Genomic DNA, 19,358 nt, shown 5'->3' with positions numbered 1-19,358 from the left:
TTCCGTCACTTTGATCACGTGGTAAATATTGACCAATAAGGAGCCAGGGGATACCATCGCTAGGTGGCAGTAATGTAACTGCAGGTTGGCGTTCTAATCGAACCAGAGGAAGAAAAAGAAGAAAACCGGGAAATACAACAATGCCTATCAAGACAACAAGCAAAAAGAGCAGGACAGATAAATTGTATAACTGAGGTTTATTTGCATATGTTAATTATGAAGACGATGTCTTACGCAAAGAACAACGTGACAGAAAGAAGACTATAGAAAGTAGGCGCTTGAAATGAAAACATTTGAATGTATACTTCTTAATTGATACTCTAAAACGTTAACTTTTCGTATTTCCGTGTGGACTTTTACTCAGGCTTACTTTCTGTGACATATCTTCCTCCAGATGTTCAGGAATGATTTATATTAATGCCCCGCAAAGCCATAAAGGCGGATAAGCCTGCCCTGCAATTTATCGAACGGCCTGTAGGAGGAAGCAAACTTCAACATGCGCCTGAAGTCCGAGCTGCAGTCAACCCCAAGGGATTTATTCCGGAGTCACTAACACATAACAGCTCAGATCTTAATTCGTGGGTAAGTTCTGTTGTTTATTCTTTTAAAAGATGCACTTTTTGTGATGGAAAAAATGCATCCAAATCAAAGTCAATTGCTTTGTTATGAACTCTCACTAATATCACTTTTTTTTTCTCTGCATAGTTTGTAGTTAAACAATTCATTTTGTGTAACTACAAATGATCATATGGGGCCACAGGGGATTTGATTTGTTAAATCAATATAAAAAGCAGATTGATCCTGGAGATTGCAAAATAAAGCTAAATATATTTATAGCTGCCTGGGTTTTTACATTGCCTGCACAGGTATGGAAAAGTCTGGGATATTTTAGATCTAGACACATTTTTTTTTATACGTTTTCATATTTAAATCTTCACCACTGCTGAAATATCCACCATAAATTCATAGTGAATTTGGTTCTCTGGTAATTTGAGTTTGGACACAGAATTTTGATGTAGAACCCATGGCCATGTTAGTACTAGCTGTATAAGATTACTGCGACTCTTATTGTATCATTCATTTAACTTGGTGTTTCAAAATTTCAGGTAAACCCACAGTTTGACTGCTCATCTGCAGCTGCACCTCCAAAGAGACGAGGGAAGAGAAACGGGCAGAAAACCTCAAGTTTACTTGACCGATGTAGTCAGTTGTCCAGAAAAAACAACACACGCAAATACCCCTCATTGTCATTTTGCATTCGGTTAAAGGACCAGTCTCAGAAACAGTCAAGGACCACAACCACAACAAAAGGTGCAGTATCAAAAGTCAAAAATCAACCTCCTGCATCCGTTTGCCACAGCAAAACGACTGTAAATTCGGCTTACTCAGACAGTCCAAAAAAGCAGTTGGTCACAGCTGGAAAAAGGAATGCTGAAGCACGTCCTGATGGCACTGCCTCCCACAGTAGAAGTTTGGATAAGCTTGGAATTCAATCTAAAGAAGTGACAAGTAGATGCAGAATTCCAGCAGAGGGAGCTTCGATGCCTACCTCCACCAAGTTGATAACCACAGAAGTCAGCAGTGTTTGCCCACCACCTGATGTGGACACTACGGAAAGGATGTGGGAAGAGGTAAACCGTTCCTCTTCTTCCCCTAGATTTTTACTGTTTGCTCAGCCATGTACATCACCATGCAGCGGCCCACCTGAAACCTTGGTGGCTGACACACCACAGAGGGACTATGGGGTGAAGGTGACATGGAGGAGGAGAAAAGGGCTGATGTTGATGTTAAAAGAAAGGGGACTCCTTTCTGACTCAGATGTACTAATTCATTGATAATTTTTTTTGTCATTTTTTAATACATTCTGATTTATTGTATAGATTACTGTTGTACATTACTGTAATAAATCAAGATAAAGCATACTCTTATTTTACAAACTGCAAAATACACACAGCACTGATTAAATCTATTATCTACATATAACTGTTTACTTTCAAATTTTACTGTCAAATATACCAATATTTTGCCCACTCCAAATATAACTCATAATACATAATTTTTTAAAGAACATTTTTCTTTGGTGACTGTCATAAATCTTATTCAACTGTTGCAGAACAGAATATAAAATAAAGGGGTACAAGTGAAAGACACAGCTTTATTTTCCATTTTAGGCAATGTATCATTAAATTAATTATGATTTTAATTATATAAAATATATATTTTATTTAAGGCATTGTTGATTTAAAATGCATTATAACGGCTATTAAATGTGCAAAGCTACAGTATTAAAATCGGTATGAAATATACAGTTTTGATACGAATAAAATTCTACTCATTGTTTTCAAAAGTACGGATAAAATTGTTACTTATTTTTGAATGATCCCAAATTATTAATCTTGCTGTTATTTGGTTATTCTAATGTATGCGTGTAGTCTAACGATTTTGTAAACATTTCAGAGATAAAGTTTTTAAAACTGCACTTGTTCCTCCAACAACCCAACTCACGCTAAAATGATCATTTCCTTAGGAGACATCTTTTTTTTTTGAGTTCGTGACTCACCTTTGACTTGTCTGTCGAATATTTCATAATAAAATCAAAATAAGAAACCAGGCATGACGTTGCGCCCCTCTTCAGAATGTCATCCAATTAAATCCCACCTAAAGAAAGCGCGGACCAATAAGAAGGCAGGTTCTTGTTATGGTCGGTAACTAAGGACAGGGTAACTGCTCTCGACAACAGCGTCCAAGAAAAAGTGCAGTTTCTCCGGATGGTCTTCCCTTAGCAACAGTGCTCAAACATGAGTTACTACAGTATAAGGTGAGCAGAATTCATAATGTTGCTTTCGGGTTGGTGTTCGGAGGCCTTAAGTGTTTTCAAATGTAAGATCTGAATCCGAGTGTTGGTAACACATTTGCATCGGCACAAAAAACTTAATAGTCGCCTTCAACTTTTCCATAAACAGCACCGCGTATAGTGGAGACAGAAACAGCTAACGTTAGCTTGTAACGGTAACCAGCAATATCTAACATCCTGCCACTGGCTTTTTAAGACAGTCGCGTTTTTTTTTTCTGTGTGAATATATCTTGTTTTAATCAATAGTTGTAGTCAATAGAGGGATGTGAACCGTAGCAATACTTACCCGTAAAATCGCTCCTGTAGCATTATTGACAAGAAAGAAGAGAAGAAAAAAAAACCTCGTTATTGTACAAAATGAAGGAAGAACTATAAAAAGTGCAAACATTGTGGTACATACCCTACTGTACATTGTGTTTTGATTGTTGAATTACTTGACAAAAGTAAAAAAGCAAGAATGTTGTTACTAGTTTGTTTAAACCAAAGGGTGGATCTATTTTTTATTTTTGGGAAGACATTTTGATTCACAGCTTCATATTTCAGTCACTTTCTGATTACCTACTGCGTGTAAATGCATTTTACAAGAGATGATATGAAAATATCCTCAAAGTTCTTCATAGCTTTGATTTCGAGAGAAAAGAATCTTGTCATGTCTGAACATGCCTATGAGTACAGCAGGGTTTTCTTAGTTTTTTTTTTCTTTGTTGTAAACAACAGTAAGCTGTTAAATTCACAAATTATTATCTAGGTCAATTTTGTTTTGATAGTTTGTGTGGTTGATATTAAAATTATTTAATTAGGATTAATTAGGCTGCACAATATGATTGCTAAACACTACATTGATAATATTGTTTACATTTAAGCCACTTTTTTGTCCCTCCTCCCTTTCCTTTCCATTGTTTCGATGTCCACAAACTCTTGCTGAGTTTTTGGCATCTCTGTTGGTGAAGTCTATCAGATGTGGGCGTAAAGGTCATTGAAAGTTCATTCAACTGGCTAAATATATTATTGGCTAGACAAGTTTGAATGCAAGGCATCTGAAATTTTAAAATCTAACAAATATCCCATCCAAGGACTTCTTTGCAGTTGTGATGATAATGCACAGATTGATACTGTGATGATTTTGATTAAAATTATTGTGCAGTTCTAATATGAACCTGATCAGATTGAAGGGAAGTTTTGGGATGAGTTAGAAAGTTTGTGATGAGAGCTTGGTTTTGTTTTGAGAGCTGTATGCAATTAAAGCTGTGGAGCACAAGCCTCACATCTTTTATTTTCCTGATAGAAATCAAAGTAATTTCAAATCGTTTTCTGTTGCAATGTCAGTCCAGTTTAGGATTCAAACAAGTTTGTAATTTAATCTCTTCAGGAATACTTTTGCTATATGCCTGACATACAGACGCTACCATCTTGCATATTATTTTCTGTTTTTTGCATAGCATCAGCATACCAGCTGGATCGCTCAGAGCGTCACACCGCTCTGCGGACTCACCCAAACTAGTCAGCTTGTGTGATGATTCACAAATTGCCAATTCAGTATTTCCAGAAGAAGAGGATGGATGTTGCTTTTTATTCCAACTCTTGCATACCAGTCATAGAGTCTCAAAACAAGCGCGCCATCGATGGTTCTCTGATATTCAGTGTGAAATATTTGACTCTGAATCTGGGGTTCTTACGTTTAAGCTGCTGAATGCTGAGAAACTTGGCAGATTTTCTGCTGTTACAGATCCCACGCTGTGCATGCTGGTATGAGCTGGTTAAAGAGCGACAGTTTTCATAACAGCATGCCTATGCATCTCTTACATCAGTCAAGAGATGAAAGTGGAAGGTTGGTGTAGTTTGTTTGTGTTGTTGGTTAGATTGCAGTTTAAGAAGAAAAAAAAGAAGTAAAAAGGCCTCTGCATTGAATCCTGAACAGTTTCTTCCATTTATCCTCAAAATTTAAACTGCAGCACTGTGTAAATCATTTTGAAATATCTGAACTCGAACAGTGGTGTACCTCGGCAGCTGGAACTATGACTTGTGGTCGAGTGGTTTATTTATGCAAACCCCACACACATTTAACCCGATGAAGCTCATTATCAAATGCCTGGGGAGTTGTGTAAATTTGGGGTATTTTTCTTATGCATACTGCTGGAAAACTATGTAAATTTTGTTAAACATTTTTGGTTCCCTGCGGCGGTGAGTCACTGTTCCAGGAAGGACTTTGCAAAGAGCGCCGTCGGTAATCAGCAGCTTACATTTCTTGGGTTTCGCTGAAACACAGCAAAGGATCGCTGCTGGAGAGTCGGTGGTGGAAGGTGATGCTTCTGGGTTCCCGTGGGAACCGGTATTTCTATCAGCTCTTGCAGCTTCTTTCCATCGTTTGTTTGGAGCTCAATAATTACTCCCTCTGGTGAAAGAGTCCCACGCTTATCATCACTAGACGTATATACAGTTTTAGACAAACACACACAACGTACTCCCATTTTCTTACTTTGGTAAATAGATGTCAAAATAGGGAGACTCTGGTTTCCTAGCAACTAGATTATGGTTATACATCATGTTTTTTAGAAAAGGGGAATCTGTCAGTTGCATTCCCTTTAAAAACCATGCATGCACTTTTCCAGCGTCACAATGACCGACCTGAAAACCTTCTGCAGGCAGTTGAGCTATAAAAATATTAAAAGGGGAAACATTTTTTGGAGACATTTGTAGTTTTAAAGTGCCACAACTTTCCAATAGTGCTGCAGTTAATCAATTTATTCTGACGACTGACTGGATAAAAAATTATCAATTTCTGCAGATTTTTCATTAAACCACCAAAGCTTATTTTGTAAAGGATTAAAAATGCTAATTTCAATTCCTTATTTAAATAAGAAAATAAATGTTTTGCTTCCTAAAATGCAAATAATTTAGCATTCCTCTAGTATGGGTTGGTCATGTGTCGAACTTTAAGCAAATTCCATGTTTTCAGAGTTTTTATAATCCAGTTAATGATTACTTGATCACTAAATTAGTTGACAAATATTTCAGTAATCAATTAATCATGATTCATGCAATTAATTGTTCCAGCCCGACTTTCAAATATAGCATTTTTAAAAGATGCCAGACAGACTCAGAATCTGTTCTTTGATAGATGCACTAGAATCTGTCAGAAACTTACAGTATCTATACTTTTCCTTTCTCTTCACAATTATAAGCTAATTTATGTTTTTATCTTTTTATAGGCAACTATACTTGAAAGAATTTTGCTGAGGCACTTTCTATCTTTTGTTTTTTTTTTTGTTTTTTTCAGTACATTGACATTTAGCGCTGTCACTTCTGTACAAATTCCATCTTGGCTTCTTGTGCATTGTCTGAAGTGTGAAGCCATGGTAACAGCACAAGCCTCACAACCTCAGTCTACCTTAGTGCTGGGTAACTGTCACTCCCATGGGTGGAAGATAGCAGAGCTGCTGTTTCTTTGTAATATCTGCCAGAGATCTCGGAGCGTGGAGGTCGAGTGTGTGTGTGTGTGTGTGTGTGTGTGTGTATGCGGGTTGGGCAGAGCAGAAAGTTTAACCACAAGTTTGAGGGAAAGTTTCTTCACCATTGGAGGAAAATACCTGAATTAGCATTCAGACATTTGCCACCATGGAGTCTATGAAGACTGAAGAATCTCATCCGGTCTACAGCCGCTGGTCGTACAGGTAGCTGCTCATACTGACAGATAAAAGAGCGACTCTTAGCTTTGTTTTCCATTTGAAATTTCTGTTTCTATAGAGATGTGGTAGAAGTGACATTCTAACCACTCTCCTGTCCAACTAATTTGTTTTCTGTCTTTTGTAACAGACGACTAGAATACAAAGTAGCCTTTAGCAGAGCTAAAGCATTGTTTTGTCCATGCGTTGCCTTATCTTCCTGACCAATCAGCTGGCAGGTGGTCAGAGCACCTTGCAGTTCGCTCTTGTACTTCTTGCTCGTGTTTCTGCCACCATGTCGTTACTTATTCAAAGCATCAGCTTGTGACTGTGCTTGTTGTAACTAGAGTTGGTGATTTGTGTCTGTCCAGTCGTCGGGTGTGTGTGTGTGTGTGTGTGTGCTGTTGGCTGGCTGGTTTGAACTGGCATGTAACTAACAACATCCTCAGTGTCCTTTAAATGTGTCTTCAAAGAAATGGTGGATGCTAGTAATGCAGCAAAGATTAGCTCCTGTTCCAGTTATAATACCATGTAAAAATCTGATTATTGAACTAATTTATTATTAATTTGACATCTTTGTTCACAGCAATTTAGACTGCTTGTATTAAACTACTTTGCTTTTCATGTGGGGAAAGATTTTATATCACATTTTTCTAGTCCACAGTCACAGTCTGTGGTGACAGCATATGGAAATGGGTGCAAGTACTGCTAGAAATTTCTGAAGAAAATCAATTATGCATTTATTTGTCTATTAGACAGTGCAGTGAATTGTACACCCCTATTTAGATTACATGTTTATTTACCAGTTTGTTAAAGATATATTTCCAGACTTCACTCTCAATGCCATTTGTTTACATTTAATATTTAATTAAAAGTCGTCTTGCTACAGGTTGCCTGGTTACGCGTTTCGTTTCTGGACACATCCTCACAACTCAAGTCTGTAAGTCTTTACAGCAAAGTGCTAAAGGCCTCCAATTACTGTAAAGTACAAGATGTGACCTGAGGTTTTAGTCAATGCTGCTGGAGGTGTTCTGATGATGGAGCTACAATCTCCATGGTTACCGTGGTCTGACACATGATGAAGGTACAAGAGTTGCTTGTCCTTCTCCTGTCACCCAAGCTGTGAGAGACTAATGAAACATTGATCACTTCCCGCGCTGATGAGGCTCCGTCTGACTTTGTATGGATAAGAGATTTTTACTAAATGTCAACCAGTTTAACTTGTAATAAAAACAATGCTGAGGAAGGTTGTACTTCTTGGCCTTTTTGGAAAGACATTTCTAAATTAATATTTTTTTTAAATTGTAAAACAGTGAAAGGATGTGTTACATCCCCAAGGCAGTGTATGGGTTTTGGAGGGGGGCTGTAACAATAGATAAACCAGGGAAAAATGAAGAGACAAAACCAGGAGGATAAAGTTAAAGGTTTATTCTTTAAGTGGGATCGGAAGAAGTCCCAAAGGTGAAAATGAGAACCTAAAAGAAAAGAAAGGGGAGAATAACAACAAAAAACAGGGTTTCTAGCAGACAAATCCTCTATCACAGCACCACAAAGCTGCAGCACACATGCTGCCCAATAGGCCAAGAGGCCCTGAAAGTCAGTTTCCCAGCTAGCCTCATACTCTGCTAATCAAGAGGCAGCGTGAAACCAGCTGGGCCTGCTTAACCCGCCGGAGCTCAGCAGCAACCTGAATTGGGGGGGAAATCCTACATGCAGCCACCATGGCATGTAACAGGATGTATGTCTTTAAATGATTGAATTAAAGATAAAACGTATGATATTTACTGTTTTGTGTATTTAGTCATTATCTGCTTTCCCTTTCCCCCTTTGCTCCTTCATCAAAATGACCAGTTTTAGCAGACGTATCGATTTCACAGATTATCACAAACAGTCCTAGTCTTTCGAAATGGAATGGTCTTTGCTCTGGCTGACAGATATAAATATACTCGTAGAGTATTTTCCTCTAATTATACGCACAACACATTTAAGTGTTTGCCAGGTAGTGTCCTTTAGGAGAGTTAGACTCATTTAATGCCAATTACTTTGTGAATTTGGCCTTTTATTCACTTTTCTAGAATTATTTTTTACTATGTTGTTGAACTGACTTGTGTATTTTTCTCTTCACATAATCCTTTCTTCCCTTTTTCGCTGAAGACCTTCCAGCTCTACCAGCTTCTCTTCCAACTCCACATCCAGGTAAACCACAATCCACATGGCAAACTTTTAACATAAGCCTTTATCTTTAACAGCTTTCAGTATGAAACAAGAAATTAGGATTATGGATATCCAGAGCAGACATGGCTAAACGTTTTTGGTTCTTTCCAGAAATCAAAATTACTTGAGAAATGGCTTCAAATAATGTTTTGCCGTAATTGTTAGAAGAGATCAAATTTGTTGGCCTAAATGGATTGAGCAATTAAATTTGTTGTGAAAACTGTGTTTTTTAAAATCTAACCTTTAGTAATTATTATTATGTGACACTTCTACTGTTTTGTTGGTCAAAAGCTGAAAAGGTATCAGAGCATCTAATATTAGAAACCACTTAAAATGCTCTTCAGAGATATCGAATTACACATTTGGAACCCAGAAATTTGTTAATACTCGTTACTACAGGAAACAAGTTTCACAGACAGTCGTAATGACTTGCTAATGAGTTGGCCAACATCTCACTACTTTGTCTCCTTGCAGGTCTTAATCCCGACTCCTTCCCTTTAAATAGTATTCTCATATGTGTAATTAAGAACTACTATCAGTCTCCACTCCCTTCCCTCCGTCTCAGATGCCAGATGGACCTCCCAGGTGACCCATCTGCTTACCTGTAACAACACTGAGGGATTTATTAGTCAATACATGGCACTCACTTGTGCAAGATGATCAATTTTGGCAAAGGGTAGCATAATGACTGTATGAGTCATGCTTGTGCTGACGAGGCTCCACGTTGTGCTGAGGGAGACAGCCTCATCAAAGCACTCATGTCTGTTTTGTGCGTTCAGAAATGGCCATCCAGAGCCCTTCTGTGATGTCAGTCATCAGCTGAAATCTGCAGCTGGAGGAAATATATGAAAATGACAAAAATAGTTGGAAATTCAGTGTATCTGATGAGTTCACATCATGCTGTATTTGAACATGTGGCTTTGATCCCTCTCTACAAACAAAGTCATTTCACTCCACAAGAACGTGTGATATTTAAAGGTTTACTCAACAGGAACAGATGAAAGAGAAATGAGCGTCATAGGACATCAGCCTGATTTGTGAATCACTCTTGTGAGTTTGACTGAGTTTTGATTTGGGTCTGTTTAGGTCTTAGAGTTGGGGTTGACAGTAGTGACTTCTACTATTGTTCTGCTCTCTTACCACTGTAGCTTAGCAACATGTCCCTTTAGAAAGGTGCTGAATGTAAATGCACACCAGCTCCTACATTGCAGGTTGTCCTCACTTTCTCTTCATTCAGATTCCTCTTTTCAGGATTAGATTTTTCAGAACATGATAAATGTCTTTCTGCTCAGTAATTTTAAATAATGCTTAATTAATAAAAGTAAGTCTTACTTTGCAAAAAAAGCTGCTTAAGTAGGACATTACATTCATTCTTTTTCTGTTGAAAAATGTGTAAATCATTCATGTTTGCTTTTCTTCTACAGTGGCATTGAAGATGACGGCAGCAGTTTAATGCAACAGAAGCTGGAAAGACAGGTGGGAACTGGAATTTTCTTCATAAAATAACGATTGACCAGTCACATGATTTCTGTTTGTTGTTTTCTTGCAGTGTAGCTCATATTGTATGTCGCGTTGATGGTGGCTGTGATTCTAGCTGAGTAGAAAAACAGATTCTGGCAGCATTCAGGTTGACGTTGGGATTTCTGATCTGGTTCTGACCAGCATTGTGACTCACAAAGCTGTGCTCTGATGTGAACAGGTTTGATCAGAGCTCTCATTTCTCAAACAACTGTCTCGCCAGGATAACTGATTTACAGTTTTATGCATTACCTAAACGTCAGCAGAAATGCTGTAGTTACAAAGGGCAAATAGAAAGTGACACATTTCCCACTTGAAACACTTTATTGCCCACAGACTAACTCCACCAGAGCTTTCTGCTCACTGTGGCATTACTGGTGGCAGCCTATCCGTCGTGTGTTAGCTTCTTCTTTTGAAGGAATGTTTTCTGTGTCAGTTGTTTGGCAAGAAATGTTTTAGATAAAAACACGGCTTTTGGTGGCTAAGGAAAGATTTTCTTTTGTTTCACAAATATCACAAAACCTTTTCCTACATATTTATGTCATGATGGGTTAAAGGTTTCTAGCCCACATGCAGAACACAAGACAGGAGAGTAAGAATCAGTTTAAATGATTTATTTAGGTACACAATTATCAGTGTGGGAAGGTGGTCTGGTCCTGGGAATCAACTGTAACGGGCAGCAGTGGTTCACTGCGAGGGGAAAAAGCAGAACTGGTGAGTTCAGGGGTCGTGGGAATATGGAAAACTCAAATGAAACACAGGTTGTTCTTACTTGGTGGTGGCTGGATCTGAATCTTGGAGGGTTACTGAGTATGTCCAGGGTCTCGGTCTCTTAGTGGGTCCAGGAACAAACGGAGGAGTGCGGCGGAGAACGGACAGGTAGGCTCGGGTGCAACGGAGACACAGCGGAGTGGTTCGACCGCCAGCCGTGGGGTCCAGGAGATACTTGCAAAACAACGGAGAGGTGAGTCTGGGAACTCGGGCAACCAGTGGGTATCTTCCACGGCGTCACGAGGGAGGTTCTGAAACCAGGAAAGCTGCCAGGCTCTGGTCCACGGGTCCAGAGTGTCAAAGGGATCTCCTGAGGGCAACAGAGGAACACAAAGAGAATCACTAGAAGGCTCAAGGCAACGAGGAACACAGAGACAGGGCTCAAGGGGGCTCAGAGGTACCGTGACTGGCAAACACTCAAGCGACGCTGGACTGGCGGTCAACTCCTTAAGTATGCTCCGCTGATGAGGGTAATAGATGACAGCTGTGGCTGATGACACCACCGCACTCCAACCGGAACCTGTCGCCATCTGGTGGTAAGAGGTGGACAGGAAAACCCCACCAAGAGAACCAGAGAACCCCGGAACATAACAATTTAGGGATTGTGGGAATGTTAAGAGAGTTCACTCAGTTCTTTACTGTGTGGAAAATGATTGGATTCATCCTCTGCACGTTCTCTTTAGAACAACGTTTTCGACTGGCAGAGATTGCCTTCCTGTGTTCTGTAATACTGTATTGAATATGGTAAAGCATATTGACATGCTTTACAATAATTTTCTTACTTTGAGATATTTCACTTTGTTTCTTTAAACTTTTAATGCTTCCTCATTCCTGGAAATGCATTGTGTCCCTTCACAAACATTTCATACAAATGTAACTATTCCTTTTTCTTCTTTCCCTTCTGAGCCACTGCCAAAGTCTTCATAACAAACCAAACTGTAAAGTTACAGTTCAGAGATTTTATTTAACACGGAATCTGCTCTCTGCTTTCTCAGACTTTGCCCTGAGCATACAGTTCAAAACGAATGAAGGATTTCATTTCATTGACCCACTGCAGACCAGTTCTGGTCTACAGACTTGTATAAGGAAACATATGAACTGCTTTGCTTAAATGTGAATACATGAAAATTATGATAAATGAATGATATGTAAAAAAAAAAAGGTACTTGTCAGATACATGTTATGTGAAAAAGTCCTGAATCCATTTTCATATAGACAAAACTAAGAAAGCATTTTTCACTCAGAGCCCCCTTTATCTGTCTCCTCCTTCCAACCCTAATGACCGCTCATTCAGTTAGCAACGGTGACTGCACAGACACACTCTGCTGCTTGTCATAGTGAGATAGGCCTTTTCTGTCAGAGGAGCACATTATGCAGACGAGGCCATCAACTTTTCGATTGTGAGCTTCAGAAAAGGAGACAAAGAAAAGCCAGCATTCATTTGGTCTCCTTCCTTTATTGTCTGACCTTCTGGAAAAAATGGACTCTGTGTCATTTTTTGCTCTAAAGGATCAATAAGTTTGGCAAAATGGAACAGGTTTGTACATTTAATCTTTGTTTTTGCTTATCTGTGTCAAACAGGAGAAGGCTGCGCTTTGCAGGCAGCAATTTTACCAACATTACTTTAGTGTTTCATTGTGGGGTTTTGAACAGTCTCCTCTTTTATCCAGAAAAGCTTAGGCAAGTGTGTTCCTTGAATTGGACTTAAAAAAAAAAAAACTAAACTCATGCTCAGTATCTGCTTTAAACTCTGTCCAGTGTTTTCATTTTCCTGATGTTTTGATTCGCACAGGGAGGACTGTGAACGCCTTAAGTCACTTCCTGATCTGTAAATGCCCAGTTCTGAGTCATGACAAAAGAATTGGACCTCACTATGGATTAGTTCAAAATAGCTCCAGAATGGCAAAATAAACTACTGAGTCTTTATCGCTTCTTTAAAACGCTTTACTGTTGTTGAATAACAAGCACAGTGACAGATTGATTTATAATAATAGTTTTTGAGATTTATTTTCATATTGATTTCTTAAATAAACTGTAGAATCCTTGACATTTTCTGTAGTAAGAGGATCTTATGAGGAGGTAAGATCTTCCACACATTTAAAAACATTTTTTGAATGTAACTGTGCTAAAGTAACAAAACATCACAAACCGTTATGAACAACTTTGTTGGTACCTGGTGTGTAAAATGTATTTAGGAAATATTGGTGATTCCAATATTTTAGTAGTTCTTAGTGAACTTTGGCAGTTTCTTTTTACTTCCTTTAAAATCCTATCGAATTGTTCGTAGTGCCGAAATAAACTTGAATCCTCCAGCCTATAGTGGCCAGTGGCTGAAAAAACTATAATTTTTATAAATCTGTACAAAATAATAAAATGCTTCTGTAGATTTATTCTAAATGAAATTTTATTATTAAATTTTACAATTTTGTTACCCTAATGAACACGTGAGATGTGTAACTGATGCCTTTTTAGTTCACTAAAAAGGAAAACGGTTAAACAGATGTCGTCTAGTTTTTGACTGATGAATTATGAAAGCCCTGTTTTTGGTTAGCCAAATCTGACAAAAGGCTTCCTGGTGTCGTCCAGCTCACTGAACAGCATCCCTCATCAGGATGTGTTGTTGTGCGTTTGGCACACTAATTAATCTGCTTGCGTAATCCCATTGGCTGCTTTGATCACAGTTGGGTTAGGAGAGCAGAGGTTCTGTATGTACATCATAATCACAAGGAGTTTTCAGGAGCACTCTCATCTGCATTAAATATCTCTATTTTCCATCACAGACAAGTAGCAGGTGCAATGCAGACCAGTTTTAATTTTTTTTTATTAGGCAGACTATTTGCAGCACTTACTGGGAGACACAGGTTGCATCTCATCATGCATGTAGATGTAATTACCTTCCACTGTGTAATGTTTTCCACCACAACTGCATTCAACCTCTTCACATCAAACATTGAATAATTAGTTGGGTTTTTTTTATGAGCACGTGATCAGCTGTTTGGGGAAGGTCATGCTGAATGTTATCTGAAAGCCTGAGGTTCCGTGATGCCTTGCGTTCACAGCGGGCGCTGTTGGAGCAGAAGCAGCGGCGGAAACGACAGGAGCCCATGATGGTCCAGCCCAACACCGAGAATCGGCCCCGCCGCAACAGGACGCAGCACTGCGATGAGCAGGACCCACTGGTGGAGTCTCAACTCAGCGTCAGCAACGATGTCATCCTTGATGGTGAGAGAATCAAACGCAGGAATCTCTTAAGTGGCGTTTTTATGTGGTCAGTGTCGCATAAGAGTGTTTTTTTTAAAAATAAAAAGCAGCATAAATTACATAAACTTCTTTCAAGCTATTCAATCATTAAGGACATAAAGTAATGCTAGCTTCCATTTTATATTTACATGCACCGACTTGATGATTCAGATTATTTTTTCCTAGGGACTACGCCACATTCCAAACTCAATTTCGTTAGTTTTATTGTAATTCAACAAATGCATATTCCAAATGTCAAAAGAAAATAAATCTTGCAGGTTCTTTAAATCCAATATAAAATGAAAGGATTACAAAATAACCCTGTCATTCATCAATAAATACAAAATAAAGTGATGTTCGTACTGGTTGTTGATGCCAGTACGATTATCCAGTTTCTGTTTTGATGCATTAAAAAAATAAATGAACCATTTTTTAGTATTTGACCTGCAGATTATTGGTTAGATTAATTCAATTTATTTGTATAATCACACATATATTCCAATTGATCGAATCAAGAAGTCCAGTGAAAAGTTATCTTTTAATCATTGATTAAAACAGAGAATAGAGTTTCCCTCTATTCTCTATAAACAGAGAATAGAGTCTCTCGATGTAAAAATAACAGAATAATAATAACGTTCCCCTGTTGTAGGTATTGATGGACCAGCAGCTTTCCTGGGATCAGAAGCCGGCGATCTGGGAACGAAAATCCAAGTTCGGTCAGTGAGCAAGCCCTCGTCGCCGCAGTCCCGTCATCAGTCTCCGCCTCAGCTGCAGAGTCCTGCAGCCGAAGAAACGGAACAAGACGGCGACACCGCCACTCTGCTGGAGCCCAAGACAGACATCCACCAGCTGCTACAGAAAGAAGGTCAGCTTGGTGCCAAAAGGTCTCCTTTCATTCAGTTTTCTCAGTAAAACAATGGATTTTGTTTGGTTGGTTACTTTTTTGAAAGATTTGAACTATTATATATTTTTTACGTTGTTAGCTCTTTGTGTGTGATGTTTTAATCTGAATTCATAGCCAGTGTTTAGAAGTGATCCTTGAACCAGGTCTTCCATTAACCAGATCGTATCGCAGACTCCAATGCTTCTCTGCCATGAGACTGTCATACAGCAGCAGTCTTAAGTCAGAGGATTCTTCAGATTTGTTGGAAGACAGACTGCTACTACAGACCCTTCCAGCCCAAATCCACAAAGATTCTTTATATCTTCTTTGATTATATAAATTATGACATTTAATTTCCCTTTGGGATAAATAAGATATTTTTGAACTGAATTGAGCAAACTTATTTATCACTTTGTAATGCTATAGCGAGTTAGAATATTCGCTGAGCTACAAGTACTGTATCTGTCTGTATTATAATTGCTGTCCTTTCCTGAGATGCTTTAGCACCAGTGGACCACCACTTCTTTCTAGCAGTGTATTAAAGTTGGGTCTAGAAGCAGCCAAGAGATACATCTTGGCTGATAAATCCAATTATCAATGAGCAGACAGATGCCTGAGGCCTTCCGTCTGCTGGAATCATTTTACATCTGCATGACTGCCTGGCTCCCAGTGTTAAGCCTCATAACAAAAAACTCTGGCATTTGCAGAGTAAGCAGAGCTGAGTCATATTCATCCTGTTTGTGATTTGAAATGATTCAGTAATTATTTGAATTTTTAGATTTTTTTTTGCATAGAAGAGCAGGCAGCCATCTCTCTGTGGAAGAAGAAATGCCCAGTAGATCATTCCAGAGAAACAAGTCAGTCATTTCCCAAGTGTTGCATAATACATAGAAATATTTTTTTATATATCGAAGAGCAGAACAAACCGTCTTCTTTAATCCTCTCCAGAGATTTATTTAAAAAGAAATCTTGTGCTGGAGGATTTCCACCACATTTTCTGCCTTCATGTCTTGGGTGAAAAAGCTTCCCAATAGGAATTCCCGTTTTACCGATTTGTGCTGATGCTTTTTCCCTCATGTCGTTCAACAGGTCTGTGTGGAAGCATGAACTTTGATGAAGCCAGCGAACACGGAGACGAGGCAAATGAGGAACGGACGGGTTCTCTGTTCTCCAACGCCGACGCACTCAGACCCGCATCGGCTTCCAGTGGCAAAAACATTCCTGTGAATTTTTCACCAACTTATACCACTCACTTACCATCTCATTCAGATAATTCCAGGAAATTTAAGTGCTGCATTGCTCCCTTTTTATCCCAGGAGGCAGTAATCCCCGGATCACTTTCTGCAGAAAGTGTCCTTGCAGATGCTGCCAACCTGGAGGAGTTTGTGCTGCTGCCGGCTCCTCGTGGCGTCATCTTTAAATGCAGGATTACTCGGGACAAGAAGGGCATGGACCGCGGCCTCTACCCCACCTACTATATGCACATGGAGCGAGACGAAGAAAGAAAGGTGAAATCCAGACAAATTTGCTTATTTCTGTTACTCATGAAGTCGGGTCCCTATTTTTAATCTTACAATATCTTTGTCTCTGCAGGCGTTTTTGTTGGCTGGAAGAAAGAGAAAGAAGAGCAAAACATCCAACTACTTGATTTCAGTGGATGCCACGGATCTGTCACGAGACGGAGAGAGCTTCATCGGCAAACTGAGGTGAGCTGCATTCTTTTTCTTAGTTTTCACAAATAGAGTATATAGTTTTAAATTGTTTCTAAGATAGCCAAATAGATGTAGATTGATAAAAGTCAGGTATGTGTTTTTTTAGTCCATTTAATTTTAAGATGCTGCTTATTGATTTGGAATTAAGAGGGAATGAATTTAAAAAAATTTCTAAAAAATTTGGGAATCATTCTGTTCAGGTTTGTTCTCTCTGAATGCACAACTGCAGTCCTGATTTCTTATAAAGGTGAAATGACCCTTTAGCGATTGAGTCAACAATTAAATGCTCCAAAAGCACATAAACAATTTTACCAGGAAGTCTCAAAACATCCCAGAATAACATCCAAAGCTCTAAAGTTAAGGTCAGAGTTCATGATCTAACAATAAAAGAGCAACTGGGCAAAATGGCCGCCACGGGAAAGTTTCAAGGCTAGAACCACTGCTGACCTAAAAGAACACATTTGCTAAAAACATCTTGATGATTCTTGACACTTTAGGGAAAATATTATGTGGACTGATACAATAAAAGTGTTACACCACATGCAACTGCTTTTAGTATTGATCTGAAACAAGTGTGATGAAAAAGCTGTAACATAGAGGGAGAAGTAGGGAAGGTCTAAACAATAAAATGAATGAGGGAGGATGAGACCAGAACATGAAGACAATGTTACATAAATTTTTATTTTTTTAAATGTGGGCATATTGGTTTAACAGGAATAGTTTTAAAATATAAGAAGTAAATCTGCAAACCATTCATAAAAGTTGCATATATATGTGCGTGTTTTCTCCTTAATCAGGTCCAACTACACGGGCACTAAATTCACAGTGTACGACAACGGCATCAATCCTGGCAAAAACCTCGGGACGCTGCTGGAAGAAAGCAACACACGACAGGAGCTGGCTGCAATCTGCTATGTGAGCCAGTGGCAAAAAACCAAGATGCTGTTGAGCGTGTCCTTTATGGTGAAATTATCACATTCTTTTTCCAATCTTTTTTTGTGTCAGGATACCAACCTGCTGGGATTCAAGGGGCCACGTAAAATGACCGTTGTCCTTCCAGGGATGAACATGAACCATGAGCGGATCCCTGTAAGGCCTCAAAATGTGAGTCCAACAGAAAAAAGTATTTCCTCTGAACTCTGAAGTGTTGGCTGTGTTGTTAATCATCTTCAATTCTCCTCGCCTGACCTGTTACTTTAGGTGGACGACCACCTAAAGTATCTTACTAAATTTGCAGTTGTGTCATACATACTGAATTGAGGATGTTGTTTTATAACAATGCTTTTAACATTTGAATCAGCTGCTCCCACTTTTAAAAACACTTGTTACCATGGATATGCATTATGACAACTGTCTGAAAGTAAAAAAAAAAGTGAGAGCAACAATTCTTCCATCCAGCATCCGAAACTGAGGAAATAACTGCCCATTAAAGCAACGCCTCAACCAAAAAGAACAGATCAGAATGAACTACCTAAAGGAGTTCTGTTATGTTGCCACCATGCTGCAACCATGAACGGTGCAATTCTAGAACAATTTGCTGATTAGATGTCTTCTAAAGACAAATTGCTGCACAGGATATTATTTATAAATTCATGATAGTGAGGGGTATGCATATTTTCTAAGGCTCTGAAGCATGTTTGTGTTTGTGTGGCAGGAACAAGAGAGCCTGGTGAACAGGTGGCAGAGCAACGTGATGGAAAACCTGATTGAGTTGCACAACAAGGCCCCTGTTTGGAACGAAGACACCCAGTCTTATGTTCTGAACTTCCACGGTCGCGTAACACAAGCTTCAGTGAAAAACTTCCAGATAGTACACGACAACGACTGTGAGTGTTTACTTCAATACGTGTCATCCCTGTTGAGTCGTTTTTTGTGACCGTCGACTGAACACGTTGTTTCCTCTAACCACAGCTGACTACATCATTATGCAGTTTGGAAGAGTTGCCGAAGACATCTTCACCCTTGACTACAACTATCCCATGTGTGCTCTTCAAGCTTTTGCCATTGGTCTGTCGAGCTTTGACAACAAGCTGGCCTGTGAGTAATTGGAGGGTGTCCTGCAAGCAAACCACCTGGTGTGTTTCACTCGTCTTTCTTTTTGTTTTTCATGCTGTAAAATAGCTTTACACGGGTAGTTTCATATGATTTGAACCATCTGTGTTCAGCTGCTGTTAATATGTAAAAAATGTACAGGCTACAGGAGAAAACTCATTCCATCTTATGAGACACCATGTACAAGAAGAGCTGATGTCATGCTTATAACCTCATGTAAAGATATATGAACTGATCTTTCGTTTCTGGTTCTGTTTTACTCTATTTAATCATGTTTCCTCTGGCGCCATCTGCTGGTACAAAGTTTAATCCCCTAAATAGAAGAGTGGTCAGTTATTTTTTGTTTGCTTTTATATTGTTTACAAATTCAAACATTATAATTAATATTATTATTACCACCTATTTTAATCTCCCCCCCATTGTGTCTAAAGTGCATTTTTACGCATGGATGT

General features: G+C 38.9%; 2 protein-coding genes across 6 annotated transcripts; both read left to right on the top strand.

Annotated features, from left to right (window-relative positions):
* The first annotated feature begins 85 nt into the window (after nucleotides 1-85).
* On the top strand, nucleotides 86-2,037 carry rhno1 (RAD9-HUS1-RAD1 interacting nuclear orphan 1). 2 transcript variants are annotated; one of them, XM_028044373.1, is made up of 3 exons: nucleotides 86-270; nucleotides 395-582; nucleotides 1,107-2,037. In XM_028044373.1, the coding sequence occupies exons 2-3, from the start codon at nucleotides 418-420 to the stop codon at nucleotides 1,833-1,835; spliced, it is 894 nt and encodes a 297-aa protein (XP_027900174.1). In that variant the 5' UTR covers nucleotides 86-270; nucleotides 395-417; the 3' UTR covers nucleotides 1,836-2,037. The 2 variants fall into 2 exon arrangements, with proteins under 2 accessions (XP_027900174.1, XP_027900175.1); XM_028044374.1 differs by having other exon boundaries at nucleotides 105-270; nucleotides 365-582.
* A 635-nt stretch (nucleotides 2,038-2,672) lies between these two features.
* tulp3 (TUB like protein 3) lies at nucleotides 2,673-19,142 on the top strand. Of its 4 annotated transcripts, none has more exons than XM_028044218.1 (13): nucleotides 2,720-2,818; nucleotides 8,671-8,712; nucleotides 9,205-9,315; nucleotides 10,155-10,206; nucleotides 14,079-14,241; nucleotides 14,909-15,124; nucleotides 16,232-16,365; nucleotides 16,459-16,650; nucleotides 16,736-16,848; nucleotides 17,652-17,769; nucleotides 17,860-17,958; nucleotides 18,509-18,680; nucleotides 18,766-19,142. In XM_028044218.1, exons 3-13 carry the CDS (start codon nucleotides 9,296-9,298, stop codon nucleotides 18,897-18,899), a joined length of 1,413 nt encoding a protein of 470 aa, XP_027900019.1. In that variant the 5' UTR covers nucleotides 2,720-2,818; nucleotides 8,671-8,712; nucleotides 9,205-9,295; the 3' UTR covers nucleotides 18,900-19,142. The 4 variants fall into 4 exon arrangements, with proteins under 4 accessions (XP_027900018.1, XP_027900019.1, XP_027900020.1 ...); XM_028044219.1 differs by lacking the exon at nucleotides 9,205-9,315 and adding an exon at nucleotides 9,722-9,780 and having other exon boundaries at nucleotides 2,750-2,818; XM_028044217.1 differs by lacking the exon at nucleotides 9,205-9,315 and having other exon boundaries at nucleotides 2,673-2,818.
* Nucleotides 19,143-19,358: the final 216 nt, after the last annotated feature.

This window comes from Xiphophorus couchianus, chromosome 17, assembly GCF_001444195.1.
Source record: "Xiphophorus couchianus chromosome 17, X_couchianus-1.0, whole genome shotgun sequence".
In the NCBI taxonomy this organism is placed as follows: Eukaryota; Metazoa; Chordata; class Actinopteri; order Cyprinodontiformes; family Poeciliidae; genus Xiphophorus; species Xiphophorus couchianus.
The sequence above is the reverse complement of the archived record's forward strand: the minus strand, read 5'-3'. Positions and strand labels throughout refer to the sequence as shown.